The sequence below is a fragment of the Lithobates pipiens genome, unplaced genomic scaffold, assembly GCF_037356315.1.
Source record: "Lithobates pipiens isolate NorthernLeopardFrog02 unplaced genomic scaffold, aLitPip1_a1.2 Scaffold_27, whole genome shotgun sequence".
Taxonomy (NCBI): Eukaryota; Metazoa; Chordata; class Amphibia; order Anura; family Ranidae; genus Lithobates; species Lithobates pipiens.
The window spans coordinates 108,201,304-108,222,122 of record NW_027507788.1 but is presented as its reverse complement, the minus strand read 5'-3'; the positions used below and the strand labels follow the sequence as shown (position 1 = coordinate 108,222,122).

General features: G+C 40.3%; 1 protein-coding gene across 4 annotated transcripts in view; it reads right to left on the bottom strand.

The window, feature by feature from the left end:
- Positions 1–20,819, bottom strand: part of LOC143934062 (serine/threonine-protein kinase SBK1-like) — a 79,972-nt gene that overhangs the window by 2,887 nt on the left and 56,266 nt on the right. For all 4 annotated transcript variants that reach the window (XM_077457356.1, XM_077457353.1, XM_077457352.1 and 1 more), the window contains one exon: positions 11,928–12,130. In XM_077457356.1, coding sequence (XP_077313482.1) covers positions 11,928–12,130 — 203 coding nt within the window. The remainder of the gene's footprint in view (positions 1–11,927; positions 12,131–20,819) is intronic.

Here is a 20,819-nt window from a genome sequence, read left to right as displayed (position 1 = left end):
GGTTGGTTGTAACTCAGGGACTGCCTGCACACAATTAAAATGTTGTTAGTGGTTATGCAGTAATCATTCTCTGTCAGCTTACCTCTCCTCATGTGTTCTGACTAAAAGGCCAGCCACTCTCACCTGGCTGTTTTTATAACCTCTCCTCTAAGCATGGCTCCACCCCAGGCCCCATCAGGGAATCCTATATTAACCTGTGCACTGCAAGCCAGCGGGGCTGATTAACCATTGTGTATTCATTGTGTGTTTGGCTTCCTGTTTCCTGCTTGCTGTGTGCTCTTCGTTTGTCTCTGTTACCGACCTTGGCTTGTTCCTGACTATTCCTGTCTGCTCGTGACCCTGACCTTTTGGCATGTCCCGACTATCCCTGCTTGCCTGTGACCCTGAACCTTTGGTGTGTACTCTGTTGTACCTGTCTGCTAGTTGCCCTGATCTCTGCCTTATCCCTTTACTATACTTGTTGTTCTAGCCTGCTGCTTCCTTCTCCTGTAGTCTACCGTGAGCATGAGTTGTGAGACCTTAGGGGCCTTGACCTGGAGCTAAACTGCAGTGCAGTTCACCCTCATCACTAGAGGCTCTGGTGTACCCCTGCCGGCTCTTAGACTCCGCACCCTGGGGAAACTATGCTCTAGCTCCCACTGGAATCCAGAAGACCTGCTTCCTGAACCTATTAAGAAAAAGAAGCTGCGCTGAAAATCGTAAAAATATGTGATATATGCTCATATACCATAAATAGTGCTAAAATAAATCATTATATCACCGTTAAAAAACATATTTCCCACCATGTATACAAAATTATTGATATTACAACCTTAAATGAAAATAAAATGCAATGGTAAGAAACAGATGTATATAGTCCAAAATTAAATGAGAAACCGATGTTTAAATATAGAGGCAGGAGGATAGGAAAAATGACACTTCAGTCCACTTAGGTGACACCGCACACAGCACCCTCAGGATATGAAACAAGTGCACCAAGGAAAGAATCCTCCACCACTAGATCCAGTGAGGCTTACCTGCTAGCCAGATCTCTTTTTAAGGAGATCAAACGTGCCTGCAAATTTAACCCCCAGTCTGGACCAAGATACACCGCTAGTAACTCCAATCTGTATATCTCCTCCTTAGAGCATCTCTCATCCCAACCACATTGATTTAATGGGATAAAACAAACAGAAGAGGTCCCATAGCGTAACTCCACAAAATACTTTTATTAAAACATATAAAAATCAAGATTTCAAACTCACAATTTAGTCGTATACAAGCGTGTGTGTAAAATAACGAGCTGGCCGGCTCTCTCTCTCTTTCTCACTGCCCGTCCTTCCTAAACCAACGGGGAATGGTGGTGACGTCAGCACGCCGCTCAACCCTACGTCGTTTCATCAAAAATGGCTTCTTCCTGGGGTATCAATAATTTTGTATACATGGTGGGAAATATGGTTTTTCACGGTGATAATGATTTATTTTAGCACTATTTATGGTATATGAGCATATATCACATATTTTTATGATTTTCAGCGCAGCTTCTTTTTCTTAATTGGTTTTCATTGTGTGTATCTCACATTAAGTTGCAGCAGGAGTTTTCTAATATTTTATTTGTTCACAGATATTCATTTATTTACTTTTAGACAGCACTGTTTTTTAACTTTTTACCTGCTTCCTGAACCTCCCTGGGTACTATCTACAGCAGTCAGTCCTAAGGTCCTCTATCTTAGCGGTGCACTTCCGACTTCTACGGAGTGCATCTGTCATCTGCTCTCAGGTGACCTAACAGTTAGTCTGAAAAAATGTTCCATCCTGCTCCTTTGAATTTTCCCATCACAACAGTAGAAAAAGGCCATCGATTGGACTCTGTAACAATTAGAAAATTGCTCAAACAATCCAAAAATGAAAATTGCAAATTAAATTCTACTGGCTGTCTTTATTTCACTTCTTTTGCTTCATTTGTTCTCCAAACTCAGTTCTCAGCTATGGAGAAAACACCAGCACACTAGGAAGCAGATTCTAAAGCAGAAATCAAAGAAGGCCTATATCCGAAAAAAAGTTACACCTGCAGTAGATTTCTTGCTCTCCTCCCTCCAGTTAATTGGGTTCTTCCCCTACATTCATTCACTTTAGTTGTTTAGCCCAATCAACATATGACCCCTATATGTACATTTTCATATACGGCACTTCGATGTCTTATCTGTGCACCGTATGGTCTGTTCAGCCCTCTGCCATCGTCTGTTGACACACACCACTCCACACAGTACAGTCTGTCAACAGCCATTGTAGTGTATGCGCTCTCCATGAGGCCCCTCGTGCCTTCTGAAATTCCAGAGTTAAAAAAAGCCTTCTTTTTTACTGACATTTAGGAGACCATAGATATGTATTTTAATGGATAAAGTGGTAGAAAGTGAGCAGTGTTAGTTGACATTCAACATATTACTTTAACATGCAGCAAAATTAAATCAAACAATAATGTGCCTGAGCTGCTTCTGTGTCACAGATTGTAACCTGCTTCCGAATTTCCAGTATAAGGACTTAGAGGTTGCCCTCAGTGCAATAATAGAACATTTGTACTGAGTGAATTTCACCGATAAGGCTGCGCACAAATGTGTAAAACAGTGCTGGAGATTTTGAGATAAATGCAATAGTAACACAGTAAAGGTGAGTGCAATTGCCTACTATGCATTTGCAGAGGTATAGATATCAGAGGTGGTAAAAGAGCTGGAGGCATAGACAGGCTGATGAGTAGTGTACATAAAATGGCAATCTGTGTCCTAATGGCATCACTATGTACCCCTTCCTGGGTAACGGCAGATTGGGCCTAAAACTGGAGTCATGGCCATGGTTAAAAGGTGGAGGGCTTTTCCAATTTTTATTATTACTTTTTTTTCTCCTCCCATACCATAGTAATTGACTCTTGTACTGTAGACCCATTAAGGACCTTGGGGGGTTAGGGATAGGAATGCTATACTTTTGCTCTGACTTTAGAACTTTTACATGCTTTTGTTCACTATCCAATAGGGCATCCCAACATTTCTTTGAGATGATTGTTGGCTTTACAGAGAATAAACAAACTTCCTCCCCGCCACCGATGGCAATGCCCCCCGCCGCCACCGCCAGAAGAGAGGCAGGAGAGCGGAGGACAGACATCTGAAGCCCCTTTGAGCAGGGCCGGACTTTCCTAACAGCAACTTCAGCGCTCTCCTCCCTCTGTCCTCCGCCACTCGTATGTCACGGAGCTGGGTCTGTGTGCAAGGTCCCACCCCCCTAGACCAGCTCGTGTGATAATAGATTGAATCAGTGTTCCACCTATCACAAGAGCCGCTCTAGGGGGGCGGGACCTTGCACACAGACCCAGCTCCATGACATATGAGCGCCAGAGGACAGAGGGAAGAGAGAGCTGTGTTATCCAGAGGCTGACATTAGTGGGCACAGAGACTGCAATGGGCACAGAGGCTGCAACTGGTGGGCAAAGATCCTGCAGTGGTAGGCACATAGAGGCTGCAATTGGGGGGCAGAGAGGCTGCAGTGGTGGGCAAAGAGGCTGCAGTGGTGGGCAAAGAGAGGCTGCATTTATGTGCAATGGTCAGGTTGCATTCATGGCAATGGTCAGGTCGCATTTATGGCACAGGTCAGGCTGCATTTCATGGGCACTGTTAAATATTTTAGTACACCATTTGGTTCAGAATATTTTCTTGTTTTCCTCCTCGAAAACCTAGGTGTGTCTTATGGAGCGAAAAATACGGTATTTATTGGTTGGGGTATAAGAGCATGACTCTTATGCAGTGCTTACAATAAAAGAAAATCTGAGATGTCAGTTCTAAATGAAAGTGTACTTCTTTTGCTTCGGCAAAATGTAACCCTACAAGTAGCTTCTTGCACTTTACAACTTAACTCTAATACCTGCCTTAGAGTATTGCTAAAGCCACAGCAGTAAAGTCAGTCTGCATATGTAGTAAAGTGTGCTTGTTATTTTCACTGTGGAACCTACAGGGTTAATCCTTTACATTGTGTAAAAGGGCTGTTTGATCCTGTGTTCTCTGATCCTCCCCTTCTTCCACAGTCCCCAATCCATCTCCTGATACTGCAGAGTCTTGGGGGCACTCTGCACATGCTCAGTTTGGTGTGTACTGCTGGATAGTTTTCTTTCTTTCTTGGGAGGGTGCATGTGATCAGCACAGGGCCAATCAGCACTGTCCAAACAGAGGGTCAGGGGTCCTGCAGCCTCATGGTCATATCAGAGCAGAATTAATACTCCTCCTACAAGCTTTAACCAGACAGTGATAGAAGTCACAAGACTGCTATATACTGCTGATGAGAAAAGGGATTTAGCAGTTTATATTTACTAAAAAAATAACAACACGTGCACACATATGCCTTTATTTTATTACATTTCTGCTGCTACACAAATGCGCTCTTTTCCAAGATTCTTAAATCAGTAAAAAAATAAAACAGTAAGCGTGCCTGCTTTTAAATTTTAGGGTTTAAATGGTTGCAGAGGACAAGTCAGACATTGTAAGGAACTAAGAATGTTCACACGATAAATTGTGAATATTCACTTCAGTTATCCAATCTTGTGCAGATGAAATAAATAAACAGGAATTTTCTTTTTAACATGATTGGATAATTAAAGCAAGTATTTACACAATTTATTGCGTGAATATTCCCAACTCCTAGCTGGTAAATCAGCTTCAGTAACTCAGGCATATAAAAGAAACTTGGAAGTTGCCCTTGCTGACTTTAAGTGTGAAATTCTATATATGTATATCTCACAGTTCAAATCACATTGTAAAATTCTGCCTATCATTCTATTTCTGTTAATCCATGCCTGTTTGTGGCTAAAGTCTATAGATATGTTTGTCAAAACCTAGCAGATCTCCAATAGTTTACACACAGGATAACATTTGAACTTTTTTTTAAAACCTATATTTTTTTGACACCTTTTAGGAACTGAGAATGATAAAGATTTTACATAATAATTTAAAAAAACAAGTTCATCTATGCAGTATGATCCGATTCCACACTTAGTGAGTAAATAGCCTGCCAGGGGATTAAACTATTCTAATAAAACTGGAGCAAACCGCAGCTGCTAATGACAAATAAACTAAAGATAGGAGATTAAGCTATGCAATAAAGTTCTCACCCTATAAGTGTGGGCAAAGCTTTGCACACACGAAGCAAAATACAGTATTCATAGACTGTCTGGGATAAATTTAACTTGTATAGTGTGCTGATATCCATGAAAATCATTATGACAGATTAAGATGATACACATGTAATAATGCTGACTAGCGCACTAGTAATTCATAACTAGTTATATAAAGAAAAATCTAATTTGATCATTCTGACCGCATTGGCAAAAGCCTAATCCTTTATTTTTGGTACTTTTCATCCCTAATGCCGCGTACACACGTTCGGCCAGAAAAAGACTGATGAGAGCTTTTCATCTGAAAATGCGACCGTGTGTATGCTCGGAATTTAACTGTCCGAATTTTCCGCCAGCCAAAAATTGATAGCATGTTCTCAATTTTCCAGACGGAAAAACATTCTATCTGAAAGTCAGATCGTGTGTATGCAATTCCGACACGCCGGAAATACCACCAGAGCTTTTTCCGACGAGAATTCTGATCATGTGTATGCGGCATAAGGCCCTGTTCACACCTGAGCATTTTTTAGCTTGTAAAATTCTCAGCTCTGAAGCTCCAAAATGCCCAATAGGCAAAATCCCATTCATTTCAATGGTCCCTGTACACTCAGATGTGAATGGAGCCTTAAACGTTTGGCATCCCAGTAGTCTAAATCTAGTTTTATTAATGAATGTTTATTTTTTTGTTGACTTTTTTTTACATACGTATAGTGCTTAAATCTGAACTCCAGAATCCCTGGGATGTGATTATACCTATGAATTTTTCCCCTTGATGTGTTTTCTATTGAAATCAATTAAAGAGGAAGTAAACCCTGATGAGTTTACTTCCTCTTTTTTTCCCTGCAAAGGTAAAGCATAATGGACTACTATGCATCGCATAGTAGCCCATTATGTGTCACTTACCTGACACAGGAGCCAGCGAAGTCGTCGCTGTCCCCTGTAGTCCGCCGCATCCATCTTGCTGGTGGCGTCTCGCAGCTCCGCCGCTGTCATTCGGCGAAGCCCCGATGACGTCACTCCCGCGCATGCGCACGGGAGTCGACAAATGCGGCAGCTCCATTCTTGGAACTGCCGTGCTCAGTGCGCCTGCGCGCCGCTGTCTAGGTTTAGGAGATATTGCTTGGACCTACAGGTAAGCCTTAATCTAGGCTTACCTGTAGGTCAAAGTGGTTTGTAAGGGTTTACAACCACTTTAAAACACATGAAAACACGCCAAAATGTGAATTTTCCCGTTTTCAAAGTGTGTTGAAATGCATTGTGTCACAAATCAACACAAATCAAAACAGACATCACTGTGCTTTCATATATATCATGGTGTGTTTACATGTTTTATGAAATGCCCATGTGCTTAATGACGGGCATTACCATGTATATTAATGCATGCGTTGAGATGGGTTTTGATGTGCTTCAATTCATTTCCATTGATGGATGTTGTTAACTGTGATGGGTGAATTATTTTTGAAAAATTATGGGCAAATTCTGAAAAACACGGCCAGACAAGTCCAGAAAATACTTGCTGTGTGCATGGCAAGGTGAATCCTTGGTAAGTAGACATTCATTTAAACATTCTTGGGATAAACATAGATCTGTCATTAAACAAGATGACAGAATAGTAATCAAGTTCTGATAGATCAGTTGCTTTTTATATTCGATTGCACAGATTAGTTCTCCCAAAACTTAAATATAAGAATCCACCAAACACATTTCAAATTAAAGAAATTAGTTAAAATGTTTAAAAGGTGAATATTTTGATTTATTTACCCTTTAAACCGATAAAGAATAAATATAATCTTTCAGAAGACTTTACATATCTACTTACAATTACTGCAAAAATGAAAACCCAAATTGAATATCCTCTCTAAAAATAGCGTTCTAACAAAAATTTTATATTTCTGTTTGAAAAAAACAGAAATATTCTTTGTAATATAAATCTTTTTTTCTTTAATACAATTTATTTTAATTTGCTAAACTGTTCATTCCTACTTCTTTGCTAAATACATAGTGTGTGTCTTGTCTTAAATTAACTAACTATCTATGTTTTCATCACTACTAAGTGGCAGATTTGATCTTGATGCATTAAAGACTCACTATCTTCTGTTTTGGATATACAACAGTTTTTTTTTTAAGATTTAAATATAGGCAGTATACTTCATATTTTATTTATCTTCCAATTTTGACAAATAGATTAGTTATCTTCTGTACCTATGGTTGAACGCGCTGTAAAAAATGCTTGAAATTGTGAGTAAAAACGGCATCTGCCTGCAGCTTTAGTAAATTTCATACATATTTTAGATTTATTTATGGTGTATAAACATACTACAAGATTAAACTGAGAATGTTTTATCCAGCTAAGTCTATGTGTTGCCAATTATTGTCCTATTACAATCGAATTCTATTGCTATTGCAATTTCTCAAGTCAGTTCTCTTTACAGGCTCCCAGGTCTTCTCTGGCAAATTTTACTTTGTCATATAACATATTTGAGTTGAGATGCCCCTAATGACTGAAGCAAGACACAGTTGCCTAATTTTAACAACATTATTTATTTATTTATTTTGTAAAATTACATTTCAGACAAAATGTTCTGCACAGGTGAGTTTCACAGAATCAGGTACAGGATTATGTAAGAAAAGTTACATTCTGATTTGGTCCCTCATCATTTTGCAGACATGGACCTTACAAAGTGTCACCCCCCCCCCCCCCCCCCCCCTTAAAGTGTTACTAAAACCACATCATAAAAAAACTATCAATAAATGCTGTATTACATGCTGTACATGCTCACACATTCGCCTTCGGATTTGTTTTTTGTATTCTGAAAAAAAAGTGTTGATCCAGCTGTTCTCTATCTCCACCTTCTGCTCATGTCCCCAGTACAGTTGGAAATTTTGCAGAGCATTGTTGGAATTTACTGCGCATGCTCAGTTTTCGGTGAGATGTTTATGCTGAGCATTTCCTCCCTATCACATCTGAGCAGCCCATGTGACTATAGAGTCACACATGTGGTTGTATACCTATCAGTAAATTACATCACACTCTCTCCCTCCTCCATGCCCTTTACCCAGCTAAACACAATGGGGGTGGGATTTATTTTTAACAAAGGTAGGGGGTGGGATATTACATATTGATTGATGGAGGATTCACCTCTAATCTGTGGGGGGTGGTGGGGGGTTTACTAAAACGGGCGCACTAAGAATCAGGTGCATCTGTGCATGGTAGCCAAATCAGTTTCTAAGTTCAGCTTGTTCAATTAAGCTTTGACAATAAAACCTGGAAGATGATTGGTTTTTATGCACAGCTGCACCAGATTTTGCACTATGCAGTTTTAGTAGCACTTTAAGGGCCAGTTCACACCATAGAAGCGCAGTCCGGGTACATTCCAGATGCTTTCCTTCATGCACATTTTTTATGCGTTTTTGATGTGTTCCAGTGCATTTTTGATGCAGTCCAGTGCATTTTTCCCCCCTCTTCTTTTTAACCATGGAAAACCTTTTTGGTGCGTTCCAGTGCATTCCAGTGCATTTTTGATGCATTTTACAGCGTTCCAGTACAGTCCAGTGCAGGAAACATGCAGCATGTTCTACTTTTTTTTCTGGAACTGGAACGCACTGGAACTGCAGGCACTGGTGTAAACTATTCCATTGAAAACCATATAACCTACTTTCCATGCATTGCCCTAAGGCCCCTTTCATATAGTTGCTTCCATTATATGGATTCCACTTGCTCAGCAGGGGATCGCCGGATGACAGGTCCGTCTCTGCTAACTGTGCAGAGCGTAGACGGACACAATCTCGTTCTCCTTTTTGGGGAAATCGGGTGAAAACAGACCGCCTGTCATTTTCCATCCGATCATATCTAATCCAAACCACCAGACTGATGGAAAATAGGACCACCATCCATCTGGGTTATGCGAGCAGGATCAGATCAGATAGTAGTGGATGTCAGTGGACATGCCACTGCTTTCATCTGCCACTCCATAGGGGAGACTGGAGGGTTCGATCAGGTTCGCCTGAAAAACTGACAGGTAGACCTAATCGGAGAGCTTGTGTGAAAGGGGCCTTATAGTGCTACTTTTATGGCTGTGCTTTTCACTAAATATACATATCAGCTAAGCTTCTTTCCACGAAGTTCAGTTTCCATGCAGGTGGAACTCATTACCCTAATTGACAAGATATTATTGATGTTCTTTCCACTCCTGATAATTTTTAGGAAAATCTTTTATACTGTCATAGAGTTACTATGAGCTATCAGTCTTCTCTAGACCTTGTCACAAAGATGAACTTGGCGCATTGCCTTTCCTCTTCACATGGATTAAAATTTAAGACTTGTCACATATCTAAATGTGCTACTGTGATGGAATCCTCTGATAAACTACTAACCACATCATGCTTGACACTCCTAGGAATCCGTTGCTATAAGATCGCTTCTTCCCAACTGTCAAAGGGATGAGCCCAAACTACTACCTTAAACCTTGTATGGTAAGACTGCCCTTTGAACAAGATAAAAAAAAGCCATACAAACCGAAATCTGAAATCCAAAGACAAAAATGTTACATAGTTACATACATAGTTAGTCAGGTTGAAAAAAAGACACAAGTCCGTCTAGTTTAACCATAAAAAAAAACATACAATCCCATATACACAATCCTATACCCACAGTTGATCAAGAGGAAGGCGAAAAACCCCAGCAAAGCATGGTCCAATTTGCTTCAGCAGGGAAAAAAATTCCTTTGTGATCCCCCCAAGAGTCAATCAAATGTTCCCTGGATCAACTTTACCTATAAATGTTAGTACTACCCAGTTATACTATGTACATTTAGGAAAAAACCTACTGTGCTGGCCAGAACCACCTCTGGAGGGAGTCTATTCCACATTTTCACAGCTCATACTGTGAAGAAACCTTTCCATATTTGGAGATGAAATCTCTTTTCCTCTAGATGTAAAGAGTGCCCCTTTGTCCTCTGTGATGACCTTAAAGTGAATAACTTAAAACTAAGGTCACTATACATTCAGTTCCTCTAATCTTTCCTCATAAGCTCCTCAATGCCTCTTATTGGTTTGGTTTCACTTATCTGGACTTTCTCCAGTTCCCCAATATCCATTTTGAGAACCGATGCCCATCACATGCCTTAGGAAGGGGTCCTGCGTGGCTCTGAAACGTAACAATTGTTCTTTTGTGATGTGATCCCTCTGCATTAAAAACTTTGGACTGCATTTGAAGATCCATGGTGTTCTGCTCGAATTGGACTCTTCCCCTCCTCCCAGAACCACACCCCTCAAGCATCCCCTGGTAAAGGGCCAATCACAGTGGCCCTTTACTACATGTTTAGCTGTGTCCAATCACAGCTGATCTCAGTGTAAACAGATTTGCCAGTTATCGGCAGTAATTTCATCACGTACTGTCAGAGAGGAGAGGTGGTTAACCTCAATCCTGACAGGGGACACGCCCACAGATAATCAGGGCACTGATCATCAGTGCAGCCCCATTAGTGTCATCAATGCTGCCTATCAGTCTCCATTAGTACTGCCTTTTAGTGCCCATTAGTGCCGCCTATCAATGCCACATATCAGTGCCTGCCCATCAGTGCCGCTTCATCAGTGCCGCCTACCAGTGCCCATCAGTGCAGCCTCATCAGTGCATCGGTGGAGAAAAATACTTATTTACAAAATTTTATAATGGAAACTAAGAAAAAGGGTTTTTTTGTCATTTTTTTTGTTTCTTTAACAAAAAATAAAAAACCCAGTGATGATTAAATACTACCAAAAGAACACTCTATATATAAAAAAAATGTAAATATGGGTACATTGTTGCATAATCACGCAATTGTCATTCAAAGTGCAACTGAAAGCTGAAATGCATAGAATGCATTAAGATAAAGAACCTTCAGCCTTTACAACCACTTTAATGCTACTTTAAGTACTAACAATTATTAATAGGATAACTTAGTATAAGATAGTTAGATACACATGCATAAAAATAAAAAATAAAATACTTAGCTACCCTGGTATCTTCTCTTTCCTTACCCCTTTTCATGTTAGCAGTATGGTCTCTTTTTATTATAGACCCCCCCACAAGATTGATGTATTCAGGATTCCATTCACCTTTCACTGGTTATTTTCTAGTAATGCTGGTTTGATTATTATCTCCTGTTAGGTGTATTTAAGGAATAGGCTTCAAGTGGAAGTCAGACAATTAAGCCCTACTAGATCACTTCAGGATGGTCCATTTGGCAGGTATAGTTGTAAGTATAGTTGTAAAACAACAAAAATAAGTGTGTATATTGTTTAAAATCCAGTAATACACTGTCCCACCCTGCTCTGCACATGCTCAGTTGTTCTCCATTTTTGGCATTGTGTCGTAAATCAGAGCCACTAGAGGCTGATCTGCTAACAGCCTAAATATTTACTACTGCTCAGGGGCTCTGGGCTTCAGAAAAATGGCAACCACCAGCAAGGTAGGCAGGCAAACAGGAGCAATTCTGGAAGCAATTTATAGCACACACTAATCTTGATAGCAGAATTATTAATGTGGAATGAATGTTCCTCGCTAAAGAACATTATTTTTTATTAAGTTGCTATGCGTGATGTTCCGCTTTAATTAACGAGGTACTGTAATAGCAGTGAACCATGAGTGAAAGTGAGAACCGTAGAACCTTGTCATATGCTGCATCTATCTGGCATTTCTTTTCTTACCACTTGATAGCATTGGCCCTGCAATCAGTGAACGGTCTGTTGACTGGTACACTTAGAATTGCCACAGTTAACTAATGGAGTTTTATTGACAGCAGGAAAAGTTACTTACTTTAGCCAAAGTGATTGAATAGAGGTCTCCTGCAGGTGCCAGCTCCTGGGCAAATGAAAAATATTTGTTTGTTTCAAAAACCACCGAAAATGTGCTAATGATATTGGGATGTGAGGAAAGGCACAATGATACACAGTATTCCATTAGAAAATTATCCTTCTTCGTCTTTGACTTTTTCATTAACTTTAGTGCCATAACTTTGCCTGAAAACATAAAAAGTAAAGTAAGTATGCAATGTAATTCACTGATTTGAAGATGAATTTTAGGTATGTAAGGATTGGTAACCTGATCCCCAACCAGGTTACCAGAAATGGGGGCAGTTTGGACTATTGCGGTACAATAAGAACGATACAATGAATAATATAACAAGATAATAATAATAAAAGATACAGATGATTTTATTGATGCCAGAAAACAAATCATCATTTACATATTAAAATATTAAAAACATAAGCGCAATACATATGTATATCATCAGTGAGTAGTCACAATACAACTGTTGATCACAGATATCAGTTTCCTCGACTAGTTTCGCAGTCTTATACTGCTTCATCGGGAGGTTATCCATGCTCCAAACAGGCGTCAAGCCCACAGTGCTACCACCTGATAACTAGTCCCCTGCGGCGACTAGTTTCGCAGTCTTATACTGCTTCATCGGGAGGTTATCTGTGATTAGAAGAAAAAGCGAAAAAATAATCCAAAAAAAATAATCCAAAAAAAAAGGGGAACAAAAAATATAATAATAATAATAAAATTTTTTATGCAGCATCCCAATTGAGAAAAATTGGTTCAAAAAGGTTAAAAGCGGGGAAAGAGCAACACAGCTTACCCATGCTCCAAACAGGCGTCAAGCCCACAGTGCTACCACCTGATAACTAGGATGGTATGCTCCAGCTAACCCTTAGTAAGTGTCTCTCTTAAACCTTATATACCTCTCTCAAATCCCCAGATAACACCCTGTATTTTCAGGTATTATTACTGGCGTTGTGAACCGAATCTAAAAGTGTTACCATTTATTTCTTCTTTAGGAGACTTAAGCATGGGTGGATAGGCTTTACTATGCCTCCACTCTGAACCCGTGGTAGTTATCAATACCTACTGGGGTCATACACCGGCATCATTTCCCCTATTGGGTATGCCTCTCCCGGGATCCTTCTACCTTTATTAACAACAATTTCAGGTATACCCTGCTTCTCCTTACTCACTTTATTTCATACTTATCCACACTTGCTTCACTTATTTTCTTTTACGCACGTTCAATTTTTTCTTTACTCACGTCCTCACTGTCCCCATTTCCCCTCCCCTCCCTCCCCTCCCTTCCCTTCCCCTCTTCACTTTCTCTTTTTCCCTTTTTCCCACACGTCGCTTTCCCAACCTCCACTAATTTCACTAGTTCACACCGTTTTACCACCACTTTTTGACTTGTTGGATTTCTTTTTTTCACATATTTCAATACACGCGCAATTGTTTTTTCCTTCACTTGTTTCACTTATATGGTTTTACAACTATTCGCACTACCATCCAATTATCTGTTCACTTCACTTGATTTATCCCGATAAGCTGACAGTACACTGATTTATTTATTTTTTTATCTATTTTATTTCATTACCTAGACCCTAATCATCATACTATATAGCTCCCCCGAGTTGCCGCAGGGGACTAGTTATCAGGTGGTAGCACTGTGGGCTTGACGCCTGTTTGGAGCATGGGTAAGCTGTGTTGCTCTTTCCCCGCTTTTAACCTTTTTGAACCAATTTTTCTCAATTGGGATGCTGCATAAAATTTTATTATTATTATTATATTTTTTGTTCCCCTTTTTTTTTGGATTATTTTTTCGCTTTTTCTTCTAATCACAGATAACCTCCCGATGAAGCAGTATAAGACTGCGAAACTAGTCGCCGCAGGGGACTAGTTATCAGGTGGTAGCACTGTGGGCTTGACGCCTGTTTGGAGCATGGATAACCTCCCGATGAAGCAGTATAAGACTGCGAAACTAGTCGAGGAAACTGATATCTGTGATCAACAGTTGTATTGTGACTACTCACTGATGATATACATATGTATTGCGCTTATGTTTTTAATATTTTAATATGTAAATGATGATTTGTTTTCTGGCATCAATAAAATCATCTGTATCTTTTATTATTATTATCTTGTTATATTATTCATTGTATCGTTCTTATTGTACCGCAATAGTCCAAACTGCCCCCATTTCTGGTAACCTGGTTGGGGATCAGGTTACCAATCCTTACATTATTTGACTTCTGGATGATGGTACAAATTCTATATGTCTATTTTTTATTTTTCTATTATCTGAGGTCATATTTTAACGTTTCTCACAATTATGGGTGGATAACACACCTGGCATGCTGCTAGGCTTGGATTGGTTGGTGAGTGACCTAGGTGGGATGGGCCGCCCCTTTACCCCCCACTTTTGATGTCATTACCTAACCCCCTTTCCTAGCATTACAAAGACCTCTCTTTATATTTAATTACTCTTACCTCATCATCTAATTTATTAGTACTGTAAGCCTTCATGCAACTATTCATTCTAGACATCCATTAGGTCGGGCTTGATATATTTTATAATCAAACCATAGGCTATCCGCCACTCTTGACCAGGATATACCCTATCATGGCCTCTAATCATTTGCCCCTTTTGATACCTTGGATCTCTTTCGAATCTGTAGTTTGCATTGGCTTCATAGGATGTTTCATCCTATCTATGTATATTACTCATATGTACTTTTTGTTATATAACTAATTACCGTGCTACACATATCTCTATCAATCCTTATGGCTAATACATCCCTTTTATGTATTATTACAAATGAGTTCCCTGCTTTCCCTTACCCCCCCCCCCCTCCTTGACAGGCGTTCGCTCGGATTGTTCCATCTGCGTCCCCTTGCGGCAGCCCGGTGAGCTCCCGAGTGGTGGAGCCCATCCCATTTACGGGGTCTCCTCCCCTTGCATTGGCACTGGCAGGGACTATGTCCCTTTGGCCTTAGTGGCCGATGCGCATGCATGTGCGCGACTATTTCGCGCATGCGCTATGTGGGAGCTCTGACCTTGTGGCGTTGTGCGTGGGACTCTGCGGGGCTGGTGCGCATGCGTGCGCGCTATTATTTTGCCCACGCACTGTGCGTTAGCCTGGCTTTGTGACGTCATGCACCGGCGCCTTAGGGCGCTGTTGAAACGTCACAGGGTTGGGAGCTATATATAACAGGTGTCTGCCTGTGATGTGTGGATCTAGATTTGAGTTCCCGGGATGGTATGCTCCAGCTAACCCTTAGTAAGTGTCTCTCTTAAACCTTATATAGCTCTCTCAAATCCCCAGATAACACCCTGTATTTTCAGGTATTATTACTGGCGTTGTGAACCGAATCTAAAAGTGTTACCATTTATTTCTTCTTTAGGAGACTTAAGCATGGGTGGATAGGCTTTACTATGCCTCCACTCTGAACCCGTGGTAGTTATCAATACCTACTGGGGTCATACACCGGCATCATTTCCCCTATTGGGTATGCCTCTCCCGGGATCCTTCTACCTTTATTAACAACAATTTCAGGTATACCCTGCTTCTCCTTACTCACTTTATTTCATACTTATCCACACTTGCTTCACTTATTTTCTTTTACGCACGTTCAATTTTTTCTTTACTCACGTCCTCACTGTCCCCATTTCCCCTCCCCTCCCTCCCCTCCCTTCCTTTCCCCTCTTCACTTTCTCTTTTTCCCTTTTTCCCACACGTCGCTTTCCCAACCTCCACTAATTTCACTAGTTCACACCGTTTTACCACCACTTTTTGACTTGTTGGATTTCTTTTTTTCACATATTTCAATACACGCGCAATTGTTTTTTCCTTCACTTGTTTCACTTATATGGTTTTACAACTATTCGCACTACCATCCAATTATCTGTTCACTTCACTTGATTTATCCCGATAAGCTGACAGTACACTGATTTATTTATTTTTTTATCTATTTTATTTCATTACCTAGACCCTAATCATCATACTATATAGCTCCCCCGAGTTGCCGCAGGGGACTAGTTATCAGGTGGTAGCACTGTGGGCTTGACGCCTGTTTGGAGCATGGGTAAGCTGTGTTGCTCTTTCCCCGCTTTTAACCTTTTTGAACCAATTTTTCTCAATTGGGATGCTGCATAAAATTTTATTATTATTATTATATTTTTTGTTCCCCTTTTTTTTGGATTATTTTTTCGCTTTTTCTTCTAATCACAGATAACCTCCCGATGAAGCAGTATAAGACTGCGAAACTAGTCGCCGCAGGGGACTAGTTATCAGGTGGTAGCACTGTGGGCTTGACGCCTGTTTGGAGCATGGATAACCTCCCGATGAAGCAGTATAAGACTGCGAAACTAGTCGAGGAAACTGATATCTGTGATCAACAGTTGTATTGTGACTACTCACTGATGATATACATATGTATTGCGCTTATGTTTTTAATATTTTAATATGTAAATGATGATTTGTTTTCTGGCATCAATAAAATCATCTGTATCTTTTATTATTATTATCTTGTTATATTATTCATTGTATCGTTCTTATTGTACCGCAATAGTCCAAACTGCCCCCATTTCTGGTAACCTGGTTGGGGATCAGGTTACCAATCCTTACATTATTTGACTTCTGGATGATGGTACAAATTCTATATGTCTATTTTTTATTTTTCTATTATCTGAGGTCATATTTTAACGTTTCTCACAATTATGGGTGGATAACACACCTGGCATGCTGCTAGGCTTGGATTGGTTGGTGAGTGACCTAGGTGGGATGGGCCGCCCCTTTACCCCCCACTTTTGATGTCATTACCTAACCCCCTTTCCTAGCATTACAAAGACCTCTCTTTATATTTAATTACTCTTACCTCATCATCTAATTTATTAGTACTGTAAGCCTTCATGCAACTATTCATTCTAGACATCCATTAGGTCGGGCTTGATATATTTTATAATCAAACCATAGGCTATCCGCCACTCTTGACCAGGATATACCCTATCATGGCCTCTAATCATTTGCCCCTTTTGATACCTTGGATCTCTTTCGAATCTGTAGTTTGCATTGGCTTCATAGGATGTTTCATCCTATCTATGTATATTACTCATATGTACTTTTTGTTATATAACTAATTACCGTGCTACACATATCTCTATCAATCCTTATGGCTAATACATCCCTTTTATGTATTATTACAAATGAGTTCCCTGCTTTCCCTTACCCCCCCCCCTCTCCTTGACAGGCGTTCGCTCGGATTGTTCCATCTGCGTCCCCTTGCGGCAGCCCGGTGAGCTCCCGAGTGGTGGAGCCCATCCCATTTACGGGGTCTCCTCCCCTTGCATTGGCACTGGCAGGGACTATGTCCCTTTGGCCTTAGTGGCCGATGCGCATGCATGTGCGCGACTATTTCGCGCATGCGCTATGTGGGAGCTCTGACCTTGTGGCGTTGTGCGTGGGACTCTGCGGGGCTGGTGCGCATGCGTGCGCGCTATTATTTTGCCCACGCACTGTGCGTTAGCCTGGCTTTGTGACGTCATGCACCGGCGCCTTAGGGCGCTGTTGAAACGTCACAGGGTTGGGAGCTATATATAACAGGTGTCTGCCTGTGATGTGTGGATCTAGATTTGAGTTCCCGGGATGGTATGCTCCAGCTAACCCTTAGTAAGTGTCTCTCTTAAACCTTATATACCTCTCTCAAATCCCCAGATAACACCCTGTATTTTCAGGTATTATTACTGGCGTTGTGAACCGAATCTAAAAGTGTTACCATTTATTTCTTCTTTAGGAGACTTAAGCATGGGTGGATAGGCTTTACTATGCCTCCACTCTGAACCCATGGTAGTTATCAATACCTACTGGGGTCATACACCGGCATCATTTCCCCTATTGGGTATGCCTCTCCCGGGATCCTTCTACCTTTATTAACAACAATTTCAGGTATACCCTGCTTCTCCTTACTCACTTTATTTCATACTTATCCACACTTGCTTCACTTATTTTCTTTTACGCACGTTCAATTTTTTCTTTACTCACGTCCTCAATGTCCCCATTTCCCCTCCCCTCCCTCCCCTCCCTTCCCTTCCCCTCTTCACTTTCTCTTTTTCCCTTTTTCCCACACGTCGCTTTCCCAACCTCCACTAATTTCACTAGTTCACACCGTTTTACCACCACTTTTTGACTTGTTGGATTTCTTTTTTTCACATATTTCAATACACGCGCAATTGTTTTTTCCTTCACTTGTTTCACTTATATGGTTTTACAACTATTCGCACTACCATCCAATTATCTGTTCACTTCACTTGATTTATCCCGATAAGCTGACAGTACACTGATTTATTTATTTTTTTATCTATTTTATTTCATTACCTAGACCCTAATCATCATACTATATAGCTCCCCCGAGTTGCCGCAGGGGACTAGTTATCAGGTGGTAGCACTGTGGGCTTGACGCCTGTTTGGAGCATGGGTAAGCTGTGTTGCTCTTTCCCCGCTTTTAACCTTTTTGAACCAATTTTTCTCAATTGGGATGCTGCATAAAATTTTATTATTATTATTATATTTTTTGTTCCCCTTTTTTTTTTGGATTATTTTTTCGCTTTTTCTTCTAATCACAGATAACCTCCCGATGAAGCAGTATAAGACTGCGAAACTAGTCGCCGCAGGGGACTAGTTATCAGGTGGTAGCACTGTGGGCTTGACGCCTGTTTGGAGCATGGATAACCTCCCGATGAAGCAGTATAAGACTGCGAAACTAGTCGAGGAAACTGATATCTGTGATCAACAGTTGTATTGTGACTACTCACTGATGATATACATATGTATTGCGCTTATGTTTTTAATATTTTAATATGTAAATGATGATTTGTTTTCTGGCATCAATAAAATCATCTGTATCTTTTATTATTATTATCTTGTTATATTATTCATTGTATCGTTCTTATTGTACCGCAATAGTCCAAACTGCCCCCATTTCTGGTAACCTGGTTGGGGATCAGGTTACCAATCCTTACATTATTTGACTTCTGGATGATGGTACAAATTCTATATGTCTATTTTTTATTTTTCTATTATCTGAGGTCATATTTTAAAGAATTTTAGGTATGGATATTTTTACATAATTACTTTGGTCTATCTTGGACCAAGGCTTATGCTATAGCTGTGGGATCCCTTGAGAAGCTGGAAATCACCCCTACTACAGATATTTCCACTAGATTCCAGGTCGTGTGCCAATCGGCTCCTCTGCTACCTTCTGCTATAAGAGGTCCCTGCTGCTATAATAGGTCCCCTGCTCAGCGCTGGCACCATTCAAATAATGCTTTGCATGTTCTCTATGGATGCAAATTCTGGATTGAATGAGGTTGAGAGTTTGAAGTCACTGTCTCCCCTTCCAACACCACCCAATCAGAGAATGCTTTGCATTCATTGAGAATATGCAAAAGAATTCTCTGAATGGTGTCTGTGTTGAGCGGCTGACCTCCTGTACCCACAATGCAGTAGGACAACCACCTAGCATGGGCCACAATGATGTAGTGATGTCTACTACAGGGATTTTCAGCTTCCAAGGAGATCCCAGTGGTATGGTATATGCATAGTTACATTGGTCCAAACTGGGCCAATGTAACTATGTAGAAATATCCATTCCTAGAATTCTTCTTTAAAGTAAAAATGTGTACACTGGGCATAAAAAAAAATATTTTCTTTCAACCTGTAGAAGCAACTCCATGTTAGCTTATGTATCCATGCACATTTTGGCATTTACAGGCATATTTGAAGTGGAGTGTTTACAGGCTGGAAAAAAGCCCCATTACAAGTGCATTTTTGAGAGAAGCTTTTGGGCAGAAAAAAATACCTAGGGAAAAAATGCTTGAACGTGTCATTTAAGCATGCTCAGCTTTTTCAAGTGTAAATTGATTATAATGGAAAATAAGCAGAGGGAATTTTTTTGTAAAAAGAAGGCTTATAAACACACATAAACGCGTGTGCAATACAAGCCACTGTGAGCGTTTTTCTTCCAGATGTTCTGTCGTTTTTTTCAGTTGCCTAGTGTGCATGGACCCTAAAGGTTATCATACAACAAACCACAGCTGGGTTGATTAACTACAGCAAGCAATCTTATTAATGTATGTTTTCAGCAGCCTATATACTGTATATGCCCTGCAGCAGGGCAGCTGCTTGGCACAGGTCCCACAAGCTATTAAAAATTACTGCAGGAGGGGTGCCTATTAAAGTGACTTGAAGCTTCTAGAGGGATCTCACAGGTAAGGTATATCATACCTCCCAACTTTTTGAGATGAAAATGAAGAACACCTATTAGCAAAAGTATGTAGGCATCGGACACACACCCTGCCACGCCCCCTTAAATGAGAATTATAGAAAAAAAATAGTAGTTAAACTAGCAAGTGTTTTTTGTACCACTTCTATTCCTTTATACTGGCTTATTTATGATCTTGTGTTTGTAAGACTACAAAACAGAAGTCATCTAAACCCTGGCATTGGAAATTTACAAATGCAGCCATTTCAAAATTGGATGAAAGGTTTAGCACTGGGAAACTGTTTTTGAAGGATAAATATTGCATTTTATATACAACTATATAGATCAGATGAAAATGAGGGACAAAGGAGGAGGAAAGAGGGACAGAGGGACTTAGTATAAAATCAGGGACAGGCCTTAAAAATCAAGGACAGGTGGGAGCTATGGCATATGCATACTGCCCAAGCTGGTCCAATGTCAGTATGTAAAAATATCAATACCCGGGGTTCTTCTTTAACTCCTTAATTACCACATATTGAAAAGCGTTCACTGGTTGATTCACATATACATTTTTCAAATATATAAAAGCAACAGCATGTGCTTTAAAAGTCAGACTTTTCA